At 41.1% G+C, this 21,788-nt stretch overlaps 2 protein-coding genes across 8 annotated transcripts in view; one reads left to right on the top strand and one right to left on the bottom strand.

Moving 5' to 3' along the window:
• TEX9 (testis expressed 9) overlaps positions 1–13,142 on the bottom strand; it is a 208,828-nt gene extending 195,686 nt beyond the window's left edge. For 2 of the 7 annotated variants that reach the window (XM_082647496.1, XM_082647498.1), the window contains exons 1-2: positions 13,040–13,142; positions 12,235–12,325 (exon numbers count right to left, since the gene is read on the bottom strand). Coding sequence is in view for 5 of the 7 variants with exons in the window: in XM_082647491.1 (XP_082503617.1) it covers positions 2,084–2,175 (92 nt within the window). In the remaining 2 variants the exon portion in view is untranslated. The other 5 variants (XM_082647497.1, XM_082647494.1, XM_082647491.1 and 2 more) reach the window with 4 other exon arrangements.
• Positions 13,143–13,225: 83 nt separating this feature from the next.
• RFX7 (regulatory factor X7) overlaps positions 13,226–21,788 on the top strand; it is a gene marked incomplete at its 5' end in the record, with an annotated part of 149,997 nt that continues 141,434 nt past the window's right edge. The window contains one exon of the mRNA XM_082647706.1: positions 13,226–13,386. Coding sequence (XP_082503832.1) covers positions 13,226–13,386 — 161 coding nt within the window. The remainder of the gene's footprint in view (positions 13,387–21,788) is intronic.

Raw genomic sequence — 21,788 nt, 5'->3', positions numbered from 1 at the left:
AAATTTTTGGTATTGTTATGTTTAAATAATTGATAGCTTCAGTTTACATTTCTTTTCATTAAAGTTATTCTAAGTTAAAGTTATTTAAAGGTGTGGGTTTTTTATTTCCAAGTTACAAAAATTGTATTCTTTTGTACTAACTCCAAATTTTATTGCAGTGTGATCAAAGAATGTGACCTGAATGATTTCTTATCTGGGAATTTATTAACATTTTCTTTTCTCTCTTTGTTTTAGAAAGTAGTTAATGTTGCATGTGTGTTAGAAGAGATTATGCATTCACCATTTATTGTGTACAGTCCTTTACACCTATTCAGTCAAGTTTCTTTATTGTGTTATTCAAATTCTCACTACGCTTGCTTCCTTTTTTCCTACTTTATCTGTCAATTTCTGGGTTGAAGTCTTCCAAAATAGCTGTGTATTTTTCATCACTACCTGTATTTCTATCAGTTTTTACTTTATACGTTATATTATAAACATGACTTTTGATGTTATATTGTTAGGTTTGTAAAGGTTCATTATTAATTGACCTTTTAGAACTTTCCTCTTATCTCTTCATCACACCTTGTCTCTGCCATCTTTATGCTGCATTCATCCAAAACAGGGGTGGCAGGCAGGCTAAATCTGTCCTGCTGCCTGTTTTGTAAATAAAGTTTTATTGGAACACAAACAGGCCCATTCAATTACATATTATCTATGGCTGCTTTCACACTATAGCAGCAGAGCTGAGTAGTTAAGACAGAGTCTGTATGGACCACAAAGCTGAAAATATTTACTCTCTGGTCTTTTACAGGAAAAGTCTGCCAGCATCTAATTAGATTTTAATTTTATGTTACTAATTTTTAAACACAGGCAATAATTAGACAAGTTAACTAGTTTCTTTCCTTTCCACTGTTTCTTGAATATCTTCACCTTTCTTGGATTCATTATTTATTTTATTAAAATTCATCCAAAAGTCAGTTATCCTTTCAAGGAATTTCTATTGATGATACACATCTGCTGAGTTTTCTTATTTTGAAAATCATGTTTTTAACCCCTAAGATCACTGTTTGCTTCCTTTCCACTAATGTAATAATGTCCTAATCTCTTTGAAGATAACTGTTAATTTGTAGCAAGTATATATTTTACTTATAGTTATATTTTTCTTAAAATAAGATGAAATTTATACTTACTTTTCATTTATCTTTCCACAGGTATTATTTCAGTATTTACTGAGTTTGTTGCCTCTACAAACTTGGGTTATTCTTACGTTGATTAATCTTTTACTTTGTAAATGAAAATTCCTTTTAGTGCTCTACTTCTGCTTAATGTGAGTTGACTCCGGTGATTATAGGAGAAGGGAAGGACATACTGCTGGGCAGAGTGATTTCAGAGCGAGGGGTCTCCCTGTCCCTCCTGGAGTCCATTGCTATTATTCTATCTTTGGCTCCCAGGACCCACAGGCTCACTGCTTTAATCCGGGGACAATTCTAAGCAGGAAAAGGGAAGGAGATCAGCAGTCCAGCTGCTCCAACTGCTATGTCTTCATTCATTGCTCTGGTCATTATGCTAGCACCCTCTACGCACTGAATCTGCTCTTTCTGAGATGGGAGCAGCCCTGAAATTGCTTCTAATCCTTTAGCAGTCTTAAGCTTAGGAGTATTTGAGGTTCAGGTGCTCTAATTTGTTTTTCCAAGAAAATTTTCCAAATTTGCTGATACACTGATGACACTTTTTTGTCCCCAGTCCTGTTACCAATTATTCCTCTCCCCCTTCCCCTTTCCCCCATCTCTCAACCTTTTCTGTCATTTCATAAGATTTGGTAGAGGTAAGCTTCCTTCAGTCTGACGTCTTGATTTAATCTTCAAACACAAGATTTTAAAACTAACCCTTTCAAAACACCATTAAATATAATTTATTTGTGGGTGGTAACTTATTATCTTACCATTTTTAAAATTTCAAAACATTTAAAAATATACTCAGAAAGAGCATCTACGACACAGAAAGAACATTGAAGCCCTACTCCAACAGCATCTCTGAGGGGACTCGAAATGAGAAAACGATGTTCACCAATTAGAGTGAAAAGGGGTACTTAGTCTTGAGTCACTTGCCTTTAAAAATAGCTTCGGTGGTCCATTCAATTAAAAAGTGTTCCTTCATGGGGGTGGGAGACACTGGTTGCTGCAGAGCTGTAATCATTTAGCATTTTCTGCCTGATAACAAATGACACATTAGGCAGCAATCAGTGACATCTGTGACATATTCAGTCAGAAAAATCTGACTAACAAGCTCATCCTGTTTTGGAATGCTACCCCCATCCTGCCATACCTCAATCCCTGCCTGCCAAGCAGCCTGTTCAGTTAGCCTGTTTATGAGCTAACTTTAACAGTTTTTAATCCTGATTTAAGGGAACTCTACCCAGAGCAGCTGGAAAACATAAACCCTGACGCCCCCCTCCCTCAATCACACACAAACACGTTATCTGGGCTCTTAAGTCCCCGGGAAGAGTAGCTGGTCTCATTGGGCTTTCTTTCGGGACCTCAGAAGGGATACATATGGATGTGAAATTCCTATGAATACTCTGAGATTCCTCAATTGATTATTAACACCTTCCCTTCTTTCTCCATTTCCAGTGTTGGGTTTATTTGCAGGGGTTGCCTCTGTACATTCTCAGAACTCTCTGAGACAGCATTAGATGAATCTCAAAATTTTCTCTGCTTGGTGTAGGCCAAAAATTTTCCCCTTGCCATTAATGATGCTTATCTCACTATCAACTGTGCCCCAATTTCAACCTGGCAGGGTTTGAATGTCCTTCCACACTGATCAAAAAATCTCCTGTGGCAGCTGCCTCTGGTGCAGTGTGGCTTTGGATGACTAAGACCTGTGCTTTAACAGATTTTCAAGTGGTGGCACACGGTCCCTCGGCTGCTGGCCCATTTGATTTTCAGGGCCCCTGTTACTGTCAAGGTCCTTGTCCTCCACCATCATCCTATGTCTTCCCTTCCCTTCTCCACCTCCTCAGGAATATACAGGAAATTCACATTTATTTGGCTCTTACGAAGTAGAAAACATTGTGCTAGGTATTTTCACAAATATTTTTCATCCAACATTCAGCATAACTATGTAAGGGAGTCCTATTTCCCCATTTCTACCACTTTGAAACCAAGGCTCAGAGAGTTGTGAGGGACTTGTCTGGGACTACAAAAGTGGCAAGGGGTATGGCTGGGATTTGGGTCCTGGACCCTCAGCTCCGAAGCCCAAGGGATGTTCCTGAGAGTGAGCCTCAAGCCTGGCCTGTCCAAGAGTGTGGATCTGAATCCAGATGAGAAACTCGAGGCTGAAGGGAGAACGTAACTGACTCTTCTACTTAAAAGGAAGAGGGGGCTTCCCTGGTGGCGCAGTGGTTGAGAGTCCGCCTGCTGATGCACGGGGACACGGGTTCGCGCCCCGGTCCGGGAAGATCCCACGTGCCACGGAGTGGCTAGGCCCGTGAACCATGGCCACTGGGCCTGCATGTCTGGAGCCTATGCTCCGCAACGGGAGAGGCCACAACAGTGAGAGGCCCGCGTACCACAAAAAACAAAACAAACCAAAACAAAACAAAAAAAAGGAAGAGGGCTGGCCAAAGTACCTTTAAAACTGGTGAATCATAGCACCAGATGTCTAGCTGAACAGACAATATTTGGCTGCTTGGGAAATTTTTGTATAGTCACAGAGACATGAATTTTAAGTATGAATTAACTAAGTTCTTAGTACCTGCACTATTATTACGGACAAGCTATTGAGTTTTCTTATTAGCCCATTCTGCTTTTTCCTGCATCCTGCCTTTTTTTTTCTTGGCCTAAACAAAAGGAGTTCTCTCTAACTCAATAATTCAATTTAACAAACATTTATTATTTGGTTACTTTATGGTAGGGACTGTACTATATGTAGGAGATACAGAAAAGAATAAAAACATAGGGCTTCCCTGGTGGCGCAGTGGTTGGGAGTCCGCCTAACGATGCAGGGGACACAAGTTCGTGCCCCGGTCCGGGAAGATTCCACATGCCGCGGAGCGGCTGGGCCCGTGAGCCATGGTCGCTGAGCCTGCGCGCCCGGAGCCTGTGCTCCACAACGGGAGAGGCCACAGCAGTGAGAGGCCCGCGTACCGCAAAAAAAAAAACAAAAAAAAAACAAATTATAAAAACATACATCCTAACCACATACAGTTCACAGTACTTGGAGCCAACGGTGGGGAGGGTAAGTACAAGAAATTGACAAGTAAGCCTACAATTACCATATAATGAGATAGTGTCTTTGACATAAGGCTGTGTGAGGTCCTAAAGGACCACAGAAAAGGGACAGCTAACTCAACCTGGGTGCGGGTGAGATGAGGAATGGATAAGGTAAGACTTTCAAGAGGACGCAATTCTTGACATTTAATTGAGCCCTTCAGATGGTCAGGACCATAACTGCATGTGTAAGAATCTTTTGGAAGAGAGAGATCCACCCTAAAGTAAGGTAGCAATGGAAACCTTCTCCTGAGGATCTGAGGAAATAAACCACTTGCTAGAACTGCACTGGAACCTAAATGGACTTTTAGTTCCCTAGCTCTCTTCAAGTCTGTATGAAGTCACTTAGACTTTCTGCTCCTTGGTTTCTGGTCAGTTATTCTGGATTTCCCCAAGGCCTGGCCAATAATCTGCTCTTCCTCATTTGTGCCCTCTTACTCTGGAGCTCCATCAAAAAATCTCCCGTTTCTATCCACCTCTGGGCCTATTGCTCCTACCATTACTAAGCAACTATCTTATCTTCTGAAAGCCTTTTCTGCTTGTCTTCTCACAGTTGCCTCTTACTTATTCCCTCTACTGGTTGCTGCTGCCTAATGCTTTCTGAGGTCTGCCTCGCTTGTGTCTCTTACCTACTTTATTTTTTTTTTACCGCCAACTGCCTAACTGTCTCTCTTTATCATATTCATATTCTCCAAGAAAGGAATCAATTTGTTAATTAATTACTAACCTCTTCCTTGAGCAAAGACCTTATAGTTAGCCAGCTCACAGGTCACTGTCCAGCCAGGGGATTGGTTGCCCTTATGTTGGATGCTGAGCCCTGTTCCAACCACAGACCCAGGGTTACAAGTGACAAGGATGGAGGCTTACATCAGCTGAGCCCTTTAGAAGGTAGCTACAGAAGGCAGAAATCTGAGAGCTTGGCCAACTCAGGAGAATGATGCTAATAGGTACACTAGAGGCACTATAAATAGGAAAAACAAAAGATTTTTTAAAAACCCATACTAACATCAAACCACAATTCTTACTTGGTACAACTTCAGGTAATGGGGGCGGGAGGGAAGGATGAAGAGAAACAGGAAGTTCCTGGGAGTATGTATATTTATATACAAAAAAGAGCAAAGAAAATAAATATACCCAAGGCAAGGACACAAGTTGGCCTACTTCATAGGAAAGGATCTTTCCTGAGGTTCCTAAGAAGAAAGTCCAAAGACTTCCTCCTCTTCTCAGATACATGAGGGATGACATAAAGAGTGTAGTGAATGTGACTGTTAGTTTTATGTGTCAACTTGACTAGGCTAATGTACCAGTTATTCAATTAAATGCTAACCTAGGTGTTGCTGTGAAGGAATTCTGTTAGATGTGGTTAACATCTACAATCATTGGACTTTAAGTAAAGGAGATGATCCTTGATATTCTGGGTGGACTCCATCTAATCAAGTGAAAGGGCTTAAGAGCAAAACTAAGGTTTTTCCTAAGGAAGAAGAAATTCCACCTGTAAACTGCAGCACCTGTTCCTGCCCAAGAGTTTCTGGCCTGTCAGCCTGCTGGCCTGCCTTACAGAGTTTGGACCTATTAACCCGCACAATCAGGCAAGCCAGTTCCTTTAAATTATATATTATAATAGAATAATTACAATAAATACTGTGATAAATATGTGATCATAATGAATATTACAAGAAATTTATAATATATTCTACTGGTTGTTCTCTGATACAACCCTGCCTTATACAGCGAGGACAGAAGCAGAGATTTGGAATTTGGTACCCAGCACAACCTTTATCACCAGCTATTCACTCCGGTTACGCCAGTCTCCTGTTTGTCTCTTTAGTCATGCTGATTTTCCTGCTTCTGTTCACACTGCTTTTCCCTTCTGGCTTGCTGACATTCTCTCTCCCACTTTCACAAACTTCTTCCCTTTCCTTACACTCCAACTCTGTCCGAAGCCCTCCGTGAAGCCACCTCTGTTTTACTTTTTTTTGGCCCTCCGTGAAGCCACCTCCATTTGCTCTTTGCTTTCTCTTAACTCCCTCAGCAGTTATTAGCTGTGCCATTCACTGTGATGCTTAATCTTACACATCTCGCTTAACACTGCTTTGTATATAGTATCCACCACTAGTTAGGTTTAAAGCTGTAAGTACAAATTTGGGAGTGCAAGAAATGTCACATTTCTTTATTGTGTTTAAATCAAATTAAATTCACGTCAGACTTAAATGATCCCAGCCTTAATTCCACTGAAGTAGAAGGAACTCCAATCCCAGTTATTACTGGGCTTCCCTCCGTTCTTCCCTAGAAATGCACTAGAGTCTGGAAGATTTATGTTGAGCCCAGAAAATGGGGGAAGATGGACTTTGACAACTTCATTGTTCAGGAATACATGGTCCCTAGAAGCCAAGCAACAGCTCTGCTCACAGACCAAGAGTGGTAGGGCGATCCAGCCTCCATAGGGTCACCATGCATCTGTCTGAGGTCTGGCTATCACTTGGGGTGATCGAGGAAACAGGGCTGGTGTCCCCACTACTGCAACCCTGAACTTTGACTCTCTTCCAGTTTGGGAAATTTTTTCATTTGCAACAGTTCCACCTACGCACAACCCCTCCTTCCTTCTCTCTCTTTCCTCCTTTCCCTCACCAGATGCCCCTACATCTTGAACCCCCTAGCAAAATCCCTCTAGGAGCAAGGAACCTGGAAGGCAAATTGCTGGGCACAACTCCAGGGGTAACAGCAACCTAAGGAGTTGTGGTCCAGGAGGCTTCAATTACAATGTGAGTGGTGCCCCCTGGAATGGTCTAATATGGAGTTCCTGTAAACTTCTTTCTGCCTAGAAACACAAAACTCCCTTGAAGCATGTTTGGAATGGAGAGGAGGGAAAATATAAGGGGAACATAAACCAAATTAATAGCTCAATAAATTATCCTGGCACACACTTATTTTTTTGTTTGTCCCCTGCATTTTCACTTCATGTTTAAAAATATGCGTGGGCTGATATGTCTATGTTCCAATTAGATTATGAACTTCTTGAAGAGTAGAACAATACTGTATTTACTACTTATTTTTTTTAATTTTTTTTTTTGATTTATTGATTTATTTTGACTGTGCTGGGTCTTAGCTGTGGCACGCAGGATCTTTGTTGAGGCATGTGGGCTCTTTAGTTGCGGCACGCGAACTTCTTAGTTGCGGCACGCATGTGGGATCTAGTTCCCCGACCAGGGATCGAACCCAGGACCCTGCATTGGGAGCACAGGGTCTTACACACTGGTCCACCAGGGAAGTCCCTTATCACTTATTTTTAAATCTTTCTGTAGTTTCAGCATAATAACTAGTATATAAGAGGGACTTAAATGTGTCTTGAACTGAGGAGTGATGAGTTTGTGGATTACTGACTAGGCTCTACCAGTTCAGACTGCACCAGTGCTGACCTCCTCATTGTGGGACTGGCTCTAGTGTCTTTTTACTGTCACTTTTAGGTTAGGTAAATATGCTTTTCCTTTACCGGCTTCTGTTCATAGCTGCTGCTGGCCTGAATTTCCAAGATATCAAATTTCTACTTGGGACCTTTCTGGCCCCAAGTAAAAGTAAACATTTCTTTTAAAATTCAGACGGATGATATTAACTTGAACCTTCTTTCATAAAAAGAGAATGCAGGTCACAACATAAATGTGTATTGTAACAACAGTGGAAAATTTCTAAATGAAATCAAAGCAGTACCTGGCATTCATTTTCATAATACCTTTCACTTGAAGAGCCAAGTACATTACGAGAACTTTATCCCAATAATCCTTAGGAGTAAGTAAAGGGACCTGACAGAATGACTGGTATAGATAGGGTCACAGAGCCAGGTAGTGACAGGGTTGTTAACACCTTGCTGCCTTACCCAGTATTTGAATAGTTAGGCTACTTCCCCTTAACAAACCATTGTTTTGATGACATAATAGAATATTTGCGCTCTAACAGGAGAAATCATATTTTCACATCATGCTAACATTAGTAAAGTATGGCATGGAGAAAATTTAACCAAATTTGCCAATATGCACTTGGTTTTGAGCCTTCCAACCTCCCTCTTCTGTAATCTTGCTTCCTCTTTGTTGTCTTCCCCCTGACTGCCCTCACTTCCCTCCCTCTAATGCCAGTAAAAGACTGAAAACTCAATTACATTACAGCACTGGAACTTGATACATCAGCTCCCCTTGTACTACATGCATTTTGAAAGACAAGAGCTTAGTCCAAAGAAATTAATCATCACTTTCTGATACACAGAAAGTTTTTTTGGAGATGGAAAGCCTTCCTTCCCTGTTCCCTTAAATAATAACATGTAGATAATTACATATTCCACTTTCAGCTGCTAGAGGGAAAAGTCTGCAATGGAAGAAGGCACAGAAAGTAATGATAAAGGAAAAAAGGATGAGGGAATCCTTTGTTTTTAAGAGGGAAAGGAAAAGAGGGTAGAACCTGATCTTTTCCACATCTGTAAACCACCATACTTGGTGGAAATTAAATGTACACTTTAAGCACTTAACCAATATTAACCAATGATGAGCCTATTTGAGGCCTCATTTTGTCAGAACAATCGTAACTAACACAGAGTAACATTTAGTAAAATGGGCTGTGTCTCCCTCCCCTCCTTTCCCTCCCCTATACACTCCATTAAGGATCTGAGCACAGAGCTAATACTGGGTTCTGCATTATGCACTCATCTCATGTGCCCTTTCATGGCTTCACACCAGTGTTCATGCTGCTCCTTGACCTGAAAACATCTTCCCTCAGTGTACTGCCTGTTGAACTTCTATTCACCCGATGAGACCCCATTCAAATGATAGCCAAGAGGCCTTCTCCAAAAGCTCTTTTACCTTGAGCAGGACCAATCCCTCCCTCCACTATACTCATCACCTTGTGTAACTAATATATATTAATAGGTCTCTCTTCTCCCCAGAATGTAAACTACTTCAAGTTAGGACCAGGTCTTACCTATCTATCTATTTATTTATATTTTCAATGCCTGACACTCTTATGTATGGGGTATAATAAATGTATGATAAACATATGTACATAAACATATGTACTCCTTTAGTTTCATAAAGGAGACAAAGTTTAGACATAAGAGAGCAAGATGGTATAATGTACTGGGCTAAGAAAATTCAGGTTAGGTAACTACTCAATTCAACAAATACGAACACCCAGGAGTAAGGAATTGTGTCCCGGGATTACTAAGATAAAATAAGGCTTCAAGGTACTCACGATACACCTTATAGATTGTCTTTCTCTGTGTACAGCATTTCCCTGGTTTAGGTATCACCTTATGTGTTTCTCACAATAACCCTGTGAGATAGGTCATGATTTTCATTTTTATAGAGATGAGAACAGAGGGTTTGAATTCCTAGGTTTTCTGACTCTCAGACTGGAGTCTTTCTTCCCCACTACATCAGTGTTTCTCAAAATTTTCCACGGGAGTACACTTTCCCAGGGAGAACAGACTTATACTCCTCAGGGTTGAGAAACAAAAGCTCAAAATTTAGTGTATTCTCTTGAAAATTCATGTTCACTATAATGTTTTCCGCTACTTCTCACTGAGTCAAACCGAAGGTCTGAGGAATTCAGCCACATTGATTCTGGGTCCCTGAGGGACCTTAGTACAGAGTTTCATAACCAGAGGGGGGCAAGCACAATTTCAGAAGCACCATGGCTACACTGCCACCTTTACTCGAGGTATCTGGGTTTGGCTTGAGTCCCCACCCACGATTTTGAATAACTTCATCAGATTTCTTTTAGGTTTCTACTGGTATAACCGTATTCACCGCCCTCTCGGAAGACGGTAACAAAACACACACTCCACTCCCAGATTTTAAGTGAGCAGTGGGGGCTGACTCTTTAAAGCCTCCCTGCAAGGATGTCCATTCTGGCAATAAGATCTCTTAAGTCTGACATTATCTGCGACCCCTCTCATTGCTGATTGAACCTAAGAGTCCCAGATGTCAACCCCCCCGTGGGCCCTTGAGGGCCCACAGGCTCAACACTGCCCTCTCGTCAGCACCGCCGCTAGAGGGCAGTTCAGGGTTGCGGCTCTGCTGTGCCCTCTAGTGGCTGCTGGGATGACATGCTCTTTTATGGAACCTATAAAACACTGAAAAATTGCAGTCGGGAAGTCAGCCTGTGTGACACCCGGTAGTAAATTTTAAAAGAAACGTCTTGGTTCTCAGCTTCCTTTTCTTAAGGCGTTTGGCAGTCTCAGATACATTACCCTTCTTGGATGAACCTCCTCCCTAGGGTCTCCCCCTCCCAGGTTGTGGCAACGTGGAGCCATCATTCTCTCTTGGCAAGGTAAAAAAATTAGAACCTGGGAGACTTTGCAACTTTCCCCAATGCCTTTTTACTCCCTCCATCTTCCCCATGGATATACAGCTTAGATATGCATTCAAGATTTTTCAGCATAACTTCATTTTCACCAAGGCTTGTAAGCTCTGGCATTAGACTTCAGGATTCAAATCCTGGCTCCCTCATTTACTATTTGGGTCACTTTAAGAGTGTTAACCTCGCTAAGCTTCTGGTTCTGTAAAATAGGGAGACTAGTACTACATTATACAATTTGGGGATGACAATATATGGAAAGTGCTAGGTCGGTCTTGCACAGTAAAAAGTGCTCAGCAAACATCAGGCATTTTCATTCTTCAAAGCTTCTGTCTAGTGCACAGCACGTCTATCAATTTGGTACAGAAAAAAAGCCTGTTTTTACATAGAACATAAGGGTCCATAAGCAAAATGAATTCATAAACAACTAATATTTTCTAAAAATGGCTAAGCGAATAGTGACCCTAGGTTATGGAAAAGGGGGCTTGTTTGTGTGGCAGAGTCAGTGCGGTGGGTTTCAGGGTGCAGAGGAATCCAAGGGGCTTCGAATCCTCATGGAGGAGCTGTCTAGCACGCAGGTGTCCTTCCTCCCTCCTACTCCTCCTGCTCCCACCACGTGCAAGAACTCAGGGGGAAGCTGGGAGTGGATTCTGTGAGTCAGGCCTGAGGGCACAGTGGTGCAAAAGCAAAAAGGTTCCAGGCCAAGGCAGGGAACCTAGAACTCCAAAGGCCAAGAAACCCAAGCCAATCAGATTCCCCACCCAGGAGGAGTCTAAAAGGTGGCAGGGACTCACTGCCCAAAGTCCAAGCACTGCAGGAAAGTGGCCAGAGAATCTGACAGGTAGAAACCTGATAGAAACTGTCAGAAAAGTTAAAGCAGAATAGCTCATAACACCCACAGGCCCATAGAAAGGTCAGTGTGAGCTGAGCAGCTGTTCCGTCTGGTGCCAGAGGCCTTGGCTGTAGTCTTCTACACCCAGACAGTTTAGGCCTCCCTGATCAGCCCCACCTAGAAAAGCCAATTCTTCTGCTCTTAAAGGGGACTTGCATGTTTCTGGCAGGGAGTCTTACTCTTGGTGGGCAAAGCTAGCTCTTAAAGATGAGTAGCGTGGTAGGGGGCAGAGAGTACGTCCAGGGGTTCAACTGGCTCCGAAGGAAGGAGCTTGTGGCTGGAGCCTGAGCCTCCATGTTGTGAGAACTACACGCGTTTCTTTCCGAGGCAGGCAGGGGCCTTAGCTGCCAGGGACCCTGACAAGCCGCGACTTGAGCTGTGCCCGAGAGCTTGGGTTGGCTGGAGAGCGGTATAGAGGAGGAGGGAGGGCAATCCAGGAAAGGGGGTGGGGTGGGGAGGGAGGTGAGAGGAAGAGCACGAGCAAAGGCACGAAGGAAGAATGAGTCTGCGGCGCATTGAGAATGGCATGGAGACTTCACTGATTGGAGCCGGGAGTTCTTGCACGGGGATGGAGGCAGCTATGATTGGATAGCTAAAGTGGGGCCAGATTTGGAGGGCTTTGAATGCCCGACCGAGGAGCACTCAACCCAGCTCCTGCCTTGCGATTTCCGTTCAAGACTGAATGACCTAAAGGGTGGTTAATTCCAACGGGTGTTCTTCTTTGGGGGCTTCTGAAAAGTCAGCTTATGCTCTTACCTGCTTCAGTTCTCTTCCTTTACCCAAGGAGAAAGTAATCCTCACTTGCCGAGGGGAGGGAGGATAATGTTGATTGATTTCACTTTACTTGCTTGGAGGATGCAAAAAAAAAAAAAATCCCATTTCCACGCCAAATGTTAAATTTGGTTTCTCCTCCTCCTCCTCACGCAAGTTCTCTTTCTCTCGCCAGCACCTCCCCCCACGTTTTCCTGCTCTCCTCCACCAGCTCGGCCAGTCCCCTCCTCGGCCCCGGCGGCTCACGTTCCGGGCCCAGCTGGCCCGCGCCCGCCCTCCGCGCCCGTGCGCACCCCGCGCCCGCGCGCGTATCCCGCACACACTGGTCCACGCCCCCCCCACCCCCCCCGCGGCCGAGCGGTAGGTGTTTTGCCGTCTGCGCCGGGCCGCAGTGCGGCTGCGCGCACTGGGCTGCCTCCGGGGCTGGCAGGGCAGCGGTGGCCGCGGCGGCGGCGGCGGCGTGGGGAGTGGCGTGGAGCCGAGCCTGGGGCTGCAGCAGCGCGGGGCTGCCGGAGTAGAAAGCCCCGGGGGCAAGAAAGGAAGGCCAGGCCGCCAGGTCCCTGAGCAACCGTTCTCCTTGGATTTGGGGGAGCCCTGCCCCCCACCTCGTGTTCAGACGCCCCCTCCTCACCCCCCCAAGCCCCGGCCGCTGACGGGAGGAGGCGGCGGCGGCGGCGGCGGGGGGCTGAGGGGCGCCGCCATGCCTCTCCCGCGGTGAAGCGCCCCGGCCGTAAGGAGCCGCTCGGTCTCCCCGGTGATGTCCCCCAGGCGGCAGGCGAAAGCGACTCACTCGAGCCCTGGGGTAAAGGCCTAGCTTATCCAGCTTCCTTCCTCCTCCTCGTCCTCCTCCTCCTCTTCCCCTCCCCCCTCCTCCTCTCCCCCGACGTCCTCCCCTCCCCGTCTCTTCCCTCACCCTTCCCCGCGCCCCCATCTTCCCTCCCTCCCTCCCCCCGTCCCTCCCCCCCCTCCAGCAGCGATGGCAGAGGAACAACAACAGCCGCCACCACAGCAGCCTGATGCCCATCAGCAGCCTCCCCCCAGCGCCCCCAACTCGGGGGTGGCTCTGCCAGCCCTTGTGCCCGGGCTGCCAGGGACAGAGGCCAGCGCGCTGCAACACAGGATCAAGAACTCCATCTGGTAAGAGGATCCTCCATCGCTGGGGTAAAAAAGCCCAGGCACATTTCTGCTGCAAAGCGGGTGGGGGGCGGCGGGCAAGGGAGCCGAGGAGGAGGCTGATGCATTCATTGAATGGGGGTCTCCACAAAGTCGGGTGCATATTCATAGGACCTCTGGAGGTGTGGGGACTTTGCATCAGCTCCTGGGCTCCGGAGCCAAAAAATGCTTTTGCCCCCTCCTCAATTTCGAGTGCAGATAAACAAGTCATTTATGTTTTTCACTTATGTGTAAGAGGAATACGGGTCGAAATTAAGTCATGGTGCATGATGGTAGCATGAATTTGGGACTGAGGAATGTAAAATGTGTTTACTCCTTTTTGCAGTCATACTGGGAGGAAGAAGTGTATTGTGAATTTTCACCAAACAGACACTGTGCGTAAGAATATTAATATGCAGCACAAAACCTAATGTGTCTCTTCCTTTCAGTTGGTTTAGCTGTTTCTGGATGTTTTTGCCTTCTTTATTCTGAGATTAAAATTCTCTTCCAGGGATCTTAATCTTTGCATTGATTGTGAAGAAAGGGTTTCTTTAGTATGAGATATTTTAAGGTGGTAGTTTACACAGCAAAGTGATTTTCTAATTTAAAAGGATGTGTTTAATTTAAAATAAATGTGTTGCCATTCCGTGTGTCTTTTTTTAGAAACCATGGATGAAATATCCTTTGCTATTCCTATACTTTCTTGTATGAGAATTTCCAATATTTCAACATTAGATTAAACTCTGAAAGACTGGTAGCAGTCTTTTAATAATTAAATACACTGACTTAAGTCTGTCCTCTGTTAGAGCCATTGCAAATATTCTTTGAACATGAACTTGCATTATTTTTGTAGGGTTCTTCATTAACTGACATGTTTTAAAAAGTGTACTGCTATTTTAAAAATGGAAAGCATTATTTGGAGTTTAGTCTAAGAGACTGCTTTTAATAGAAGTTTAAAAATAGAATTAAATGTGGTGTTTAAAAAAGCTCTGATTTTAAAAATGAGATCTTGCATGTTCATCATTGAATATGATTACTGAAATATCAAAACTCCTTTTTTTATATTGCAACTTAAAAAGTATAAAACAACTGGCCTTGCAGTACAATATTTACACATTTAAAAACAGTGACAATTTTTGAATAGAAAATTAAAGTTTGTTATATAGTAATTTCATTATTTTCTTGGCATACATCCATATTGTCATGATGATAGTATGAAGTAGGTCAGTGCAGGCTTTAATAGTTTCATACTACACAGTAGTTGGCAGCTGAGTATCTTGCTTTCAGTTTTAATTTTAAAATGAAGTTTAAATATTTTAAAGGAGAATTTTTTAGGGTTAACAATAGTCCTGCTGTGACAGTTTGAATAGGTCAGATAAATAGGATTGCCTTGTGTGTGTGCGTGTGAGAGAGAGAGAGAGAAGGCTTTATTCTTCGATGGATGCCCTACCCCCTTTTAAAGCTGTAATTTAAAGGAAGAGATGCTTAATCTCCTTACCATCAAGGTTTCCAGAAACCAGGGTTTTTTTCCCCCTTATTAACTTGATGTAACTAGTGTCTCTGAAATCTGAATTGAGCACTTTGGTTTTTACATTCAGGTAAGGGACATCCAAGTTAAAGGACTAAAATCTTTTAAGAAAGGCAAATTTTGAAAGTTGAGTTAGTTAGTATATGTTTTAATTTATTATGAGAACAGTAGGGGAAAGGAACCTTCACCTTATATTTTTAAAATATGAGTAAGTTGTATAGGCAGTGGACTGAAGTGTTTGAATGATAATGATAGTGGAGTGGTGCTCTTTTTGGTAAATCATGTGATTTAATTATTCTTTAATTGATAATTTATATTTACACATCCATTACAACTTAACCGCGCTGATTTTAATGTAAGAAAAACTTCTGAAGTACAGTGTGCTTCAGTTTTTGGTACTTGCTCTGAAAAGAAAAACTGACAACAAACACCTTAATCCCCAAATGTACAATTTTATAGCTTCATAAAATTGTACTGGCACACTTAGTAGCATTTAATTTTAAGCTTTAGAAATCCTATTTGCAAAAATTATTTCTTTATATTTAAAACTTTAGAATAAACAACGTTTGTGGATCATAAACAACGTTAGTGGCTCTATGTAATATATAGACTCATAGCCGCTGCTCCGCAAGACTGGATTTATGTTATTCATCAAGTGACTATATAAAATAAAGACATTAGAAAGTGAAATCTCCTTCACCACAATCTCTTCCTACGAAATAGTGTGTGTATGTGTATAAAATTAAAATGACTTTTAATAGGTAAGAGTAGAGTTCTTTAGGTATCTCTTTTCATTTTTTTGAAGGAACAGTATCTTTTTACCAATTATTTTATCACTTGATAATGTTCTGGAAGATTATCAGTTTTGTAGTACATCCTGTATCAACCTTTGGTATCATTACTAATGAGAATTTAAAATTGCATTAAACAAATGTGGCATTTAATAATTATCAAAAGAGTTTTGCATTTAGGTTGATCATAGTTTCTAAATAATTGGACTTGCAGGTCACAAACAAGTCTGAACTTGTCCTCCTATTTTACACATATACAGTATGTGATGTAGGCCTTTAGCTGGATAATGAATTATTTATTATGTCAGTTCATAATTAATCTATTCTGTTTAGTAAACTAAAATACTGTTAGATAAAAGTATGACCATGGTTATTTCAAGCATTAAAAATGAGTCTTTGGAAAAAATATTAAGTATTCAGAGTTGAAATCATGGTACTTAATGATTAACATCAGAAACCAGATTTCTTAAGAATTGGAAATATAATGTATTTTTAAGATAGTTCTACAAAATAAAGTTACTAACTTGATAACTTGATAGTCTTGTAGTATTTGTGTAATATATTTACGGGTATCTTCAGCTTAAGTCCAATGTAACGAGCCTGTACCTTTCTTGGTCTTCCTTATTCCCACTCCATAGACAGAGGTCCAGATCACTTACACAACTCACTTGAAAGGAGATTTATTTGCAGAGGTGTGTTTTAATACTGAATATGCTATAACATAGTATTTATATTTTGTAAGTAATAGAAAATAATAGAATTCTGATATAAACTTTTCATTAAAAAAGGAAAGCTAGTAACTCATGCATTTTTTCTAAATAAAAACTCATACTGGCAACCTAAAACAAAGCCACAATCTAACCTCACTGCAAACTTCTTTAACTTACATTGCACCCCTCTTTGGTTACCTGAAAAAAGAATACTGAAGCAAGTTTTTCCTTCCTCTTATCTCCCAGTGTCTTCCCAGTTTTAAAAAAAAAGAATGTTTGTATTTAATTTAGACCAAAAGAATTTAAGTGCTTTTCTTTTCCTTTTTAAAGCAGTTTTTCCTGAAACTCTGATAGAATAAAATTACTGTGGAAAAATTGCATTTGAAATCACTCTGCCTGTTTGTGATTAGTTATGTTTAAGAATAATCATACCTGCATGTTTGGGGGTGATTAGCATATTTGGAATTAGACTGTCACGTAGACGACAAACATTTACCTATAAATTCAAAAGAAATCATGATGTTTCATTGTAGAAAATGTTCTAATACTGTATTTACTCAACAAACAAATTCAGGAATTCTTAAAAGAATTCATTATTATCAGTTATTATTTTTATTTATGTAACTATTTGCAAGTAAGACCTTAAAAACCATTTTTTTAAAACAGTTCTATATGATGTGTCATTATTCTACACACTTTATGGAAAGAGATAAATTGAGTGACAGGGAAACTATAGGATTCCTCTGATTCATTGTCAGATCCTGGGAGCAGTGCTGTGGCTATAGTTCCTTGTCTTTATTTAATCCTGTAAGTCATACAGAGGTCTGAATCTGGTACATTTTAGATTCAGAATTTAAACCCAAATTGAGCAATTTTGTTTTACTCTCTTATTTCTTAGTTGCAGTGAGCAAAGTACGGCGATCCATACGTTTTTCTTATTAGCGCCATATTTGTTCTGATTTCTGTCCCCTGTCATAGAACTCAGTAGTTCAGTTTTGTTCTTGGCTCTGGGACAGGCAATTTTTAGCTCTAAGGAATAGTTATTGTTTCTTCAACTTCAGTGGGAAACATTTGCTATAAAGCTCATGACTTTAGAGTTTACTTTAACCATAAGCCCAAGATTTTCATTTTGCTTTAAAATTAGAGACTGACTAGTACATCAGCTGGCTTTTAAACATTTTGATTAGTTGTTTGACATGTCACCTACCGAGTTCAACCTATCTTCCATACCAAGCACACCGAAGACTTAGGGTCCTTTTAGCTTGTCTGTATTGAGGCCAGCTGTGATGGTGCATCCTAGCACTAAGTGTTTCTGATTCCAGAAAGAAGGCAATTCCTTGTTCTCCTCTATGATCAGAAACTGATGAAATTGTCTTCCCTATTGCTCAGATAGGCAAGTTAGGCAGTTTCAAACCCCTCAACTTTATGGCCTCGTTTAACTTAGGTACTGATCATGTGTGTGTATAAATTATTGACCAGTTTGCTCTCCCCATTGGGAGGTGTCTTGAATGATGTAATGTGCAGAACTGATTTGGTTTCTGTGTCAGTATTAGTTTTTGGTATTATTGGGGGAAATGAACTTCACAGTGGTAGGAAAGGCAGAAATGTCTTATTTGTTATGAAAGACGCTTTAAATAAAAACTCACGTCAAATCACTTTTTATATTAGAAAAATGTTACACACTAAAACTGTACAAATGAAAATGAGCATTGTCGTTCACTCAGATTTCAACACTTTAAGCAAGAACAGTGTTTAAGTACTCACCTGAGTACCTGCTGTATACAAAGTACTATTCTAGAGACTGGCATTTGAGGAATGCCCATTCACATGTAATATTAACCTAAGCAAAAATGTGCAATAAAACGTCTCTTTCATTCAGTTAGAGGACCAGGGAATGCGGTGACAAGTGCCAGAGCATGGGAAAAGTAGACCCCTTCGTTTCCTTGTCTGCAAAATGAAAGGTTTATGCTAGATGACCCTGCAAGTTCCTTTAGCTTAAATTTCTATGGCTCTTTTACTAAATTAATATTGACAGCAATAATAAAGCAGACCATAAGTACAGTGAAAGACTAACATTTAATTAATCAACAATCAGCAGAACATTTTCAATGGACGGATTGTTAGGTTTTGTCAGTGTTTTCTTGGGTGCTAGCCCAGGAGAACTACCTGAAGGTGTAATTCACTTATTGTTACCTCGTGCAAGAGTTCTGTTACATGAGATTCAGTCTGCAAATATTTATTGAGCATGTATTACATTTAATGTATTCTAAGAGCTGTTGTTGATTATGCAAAAATATGTGAGACTATGTAGTGCTTCCCTGGTGTTGGGGAGTTTACTAGTTGCTAGTTGAGAGATTGCACTAGGGGGGTTATTTGTGTGATTGTTTTGTTTATGAAGAGGTGCTCAATACTTAAGAGCATGTTACATAGGAACTTTTCTCCTGTAGTAATAATATAATATTTTAAGGCAGTAGAGAGTGTTATATTGTAAATTTGGTTATGTAAATAAGAAAGGTGTGTATTCTTTTCAGAAAATTGAGTGTTGAGTTGAGCTTCACCACTTTATTCATCAAGGGTAGACATTTTTTTTTTTTTTTGTGGTACGCGGGCCTTTCACTGTTGTGGCCTCTCCCGCTGCGGAGCACAGGCTCCGGATGCGCAGGCTCGGCGGCCGTGGCTCACGGGCCCAGTCGCTCCGCGGCATGTGGGATCTTCCTGGACCGGGGCACGAACCCGTGTCCCCTGCATCGGCAGGCGGATTCTCAACCACTGCCCACCAGGGAAGCCCCCTGCATTTGGTCTTTTTAGTTGCTTTCTTTTCTGCTTCCTTGAGGTTCTAAAAGTTCAGGTTAAAGAAGAGTAACATGGGCCAATAAGAGGAAGACTCTTTCTGCCCTGGGCAGGATAATAAGGAACAATAAGCTCTGAAACCTTAATGCACTTGATTGCTGACTATGAGATTAAGGTAGTTAACGCTTAACCTTAACCCACATGAATAAAAACTTTAAAACATGATTTAATTTTTCTTTCTTGAGACGTTTACTTTTTTCTGTGTCATGGACTGTGTACTTCCTATTCATAAGAGGAAATAGAAAACAATGAGGTTTGGTTAATTATGCACAATACCTCTATCAGGCATCTATTACAGGAGCTCCTATATATATTACAAGAATGTGTGGGAGGTGAGGTTTTGTATCTCAGAACAAACTGAAAACATACAAGTGTATTCCTTGCTATTTGTACCCTATTTGGTTTCTTAATTTGAAGAGTGAGAGGTCGGAGTGACAGGTTCCGAATCTGTTCTGTTTTGGAATTTGGGGAAGCAAGAGTACATATGGTGGGAAATACCATATCCTCCTAATAGCTTTATCTTAAAAAAAAAAAAAAAAAAAATTCCTGAACCTGTTTGTGGTGGTCTGGGTTTGGATAGGAAGGGTTCAGATAGCAAAGGATACCTTTACACTCATTTCAACACAGGATTCAAATGGACTTGAACTTGCATGCCACAAGTCTGATTAATGAGTGATGCCTACCAAGGGCATGGGAATAGGAAGTGATGGTACATATGCCCTATATTTACCTCCCCTTTTCTTTCTGAAATCCGTGATTTTTAGAATTTGAGCTGTGTTATAGGTAAAGCATCAGAACTATTGGTTGTCTTGGAGGATGATTCCCTAGAGCTTTGGGGTTGCCATCTGTGATTCCTAATTTTAAGATACAAACCAAGCATATAGAGCACTTGGGTTTGTGTTTTTCATTCTTTTCTTGTGTTTTTATTTTTCTGTGGCGTTCCTATTTTGATGATCCTTTGCTGCTAAGTAGCTTCAAGATGGGAATGGGATTACTGTATTAATTGGCTACTTCAGTTTGTATTATCCATAACCCTTTTTCTTTGCTTTCATTATCTTGTTTCTCTGCTTATGCCTGTGCTGGTCTTTTTACCTGCTACCTTAAAAACCCTTCTCTTTTTTCTGTTGATGTAAGTGTCTAACTTTAAGATCCAACTCATGTGCTACTGCTTCCATGAAACTTCTCCCAACTCCTAAGGAACAATGATCTAAAGTGTATAAATTAGTTTTTTTCAGTAATTTAGACTGGCCTTACCTGAGATGAATCCATTTTAGTGAATTTTTACTGAATTTAAATGAAACATTCTCATTTTCCAATATGTAAGGTTTATAGGAATTCAGAGACCGAATATACCTGAAACAAAGCAATCACTGCATAATAAGTAGTTTACAATATGACAGTAAAATATTATTTTTATATGGGAGAGCCAAGAATTTGCCATTGTTTTTGCAGTATACATGAAATTTTTAAAATGTAATTGGATAAGAGGGTCACTTCAGTGATATCTTGCTTGGAGCAAAGTTGGTGCTTCTGTGAGGTTGGGAAATGTATTTGAACAAGATGTTTCAGTTAATGTAAGTGAATCATTTCCGTAATTTGATTGCATTCATTAGATTTATTAACTGCATTTGTGTATAAGCAATCTATGATCAAAAAATTAACTGTCAAATTACTAAATGCATGATCCCTTTTTCTGCAGTAGAAGATATTAGCAAGCTTTGTTTGGGCAAATTCTGTACATACAAGTTCCAAAGAAGTGAGAAGGTCAACAACTAATCCTGCATTTATGGAATCAAGTGGTCAAAGAAAACTGAATTCAGTGCACATTTATTTTAATGCATATTTTACTGCATACAGGCATAGAAAGATTAAAAAGCAATATGACGCTAGCTCTACCTTACATTCACCCTCTGTGTGTAGTTGTATGCAACATAATTGAATTTAACAAAAGTAAGATTTTGTTACATGCAGTGATGGTGTAATCAATGGTATAAACAAATACCGAATTAGATGAGAGAAAGATTCAGTGAGGACAAAATAGTTTTATTGGCAAAATTCAGGATCATGGCCTTAGCAAAAAATCAAGGGATGGGCTATTGATCCAGATACATTTAACGGTTTGCTTACTGGGAGGTCTTTATTCCCACTATCAGGAATTAGATTCAGAGTTGTGGATGACAGTAAGCCTTGCCAGTAATGAGACTAATTAGAGGAAAATAGCTTAGGACAAAGTTTGCTTGACTGAGGAGTGGGGTTTTCACCAATCACAATCCTCTCATCTAAATTTTAATGCACAGAGGTGGAAGCAATAATATAAAGTAGTAATAGAGAAGAAAAGGACGAGGGTGGGTGGAGCTGGGGCAGGGGACCAGAACTGCTCCAATAGCAGTCTTGGCAGGGGACTGTGTACCCTGAATTGACTCAGTGAGTGATGCCACTTCATGAAGAGGATTAGAATATTTAATGTGGGGGTCCCTCATGTATCTCATTCAGCCCATATCTTGGCTC

This window comes from Grampus griseus (assembly GCF_964374135.1).
Source record: "Grampus griseus genome assembly, chromosome: 2".
NCBI classification, from domain to species: domain Eukaryota; kingdom Metazoa; phylum Chordata; class Mammalia; order Artiodactyla; family Delphinidae; genus Grampus; species Grampus griseus.
The sequence above is the reverse complement of the archived record's forward strand: the minus strand, read 5'-3'. Positions and strand labels throughout refer to the sequence as shown.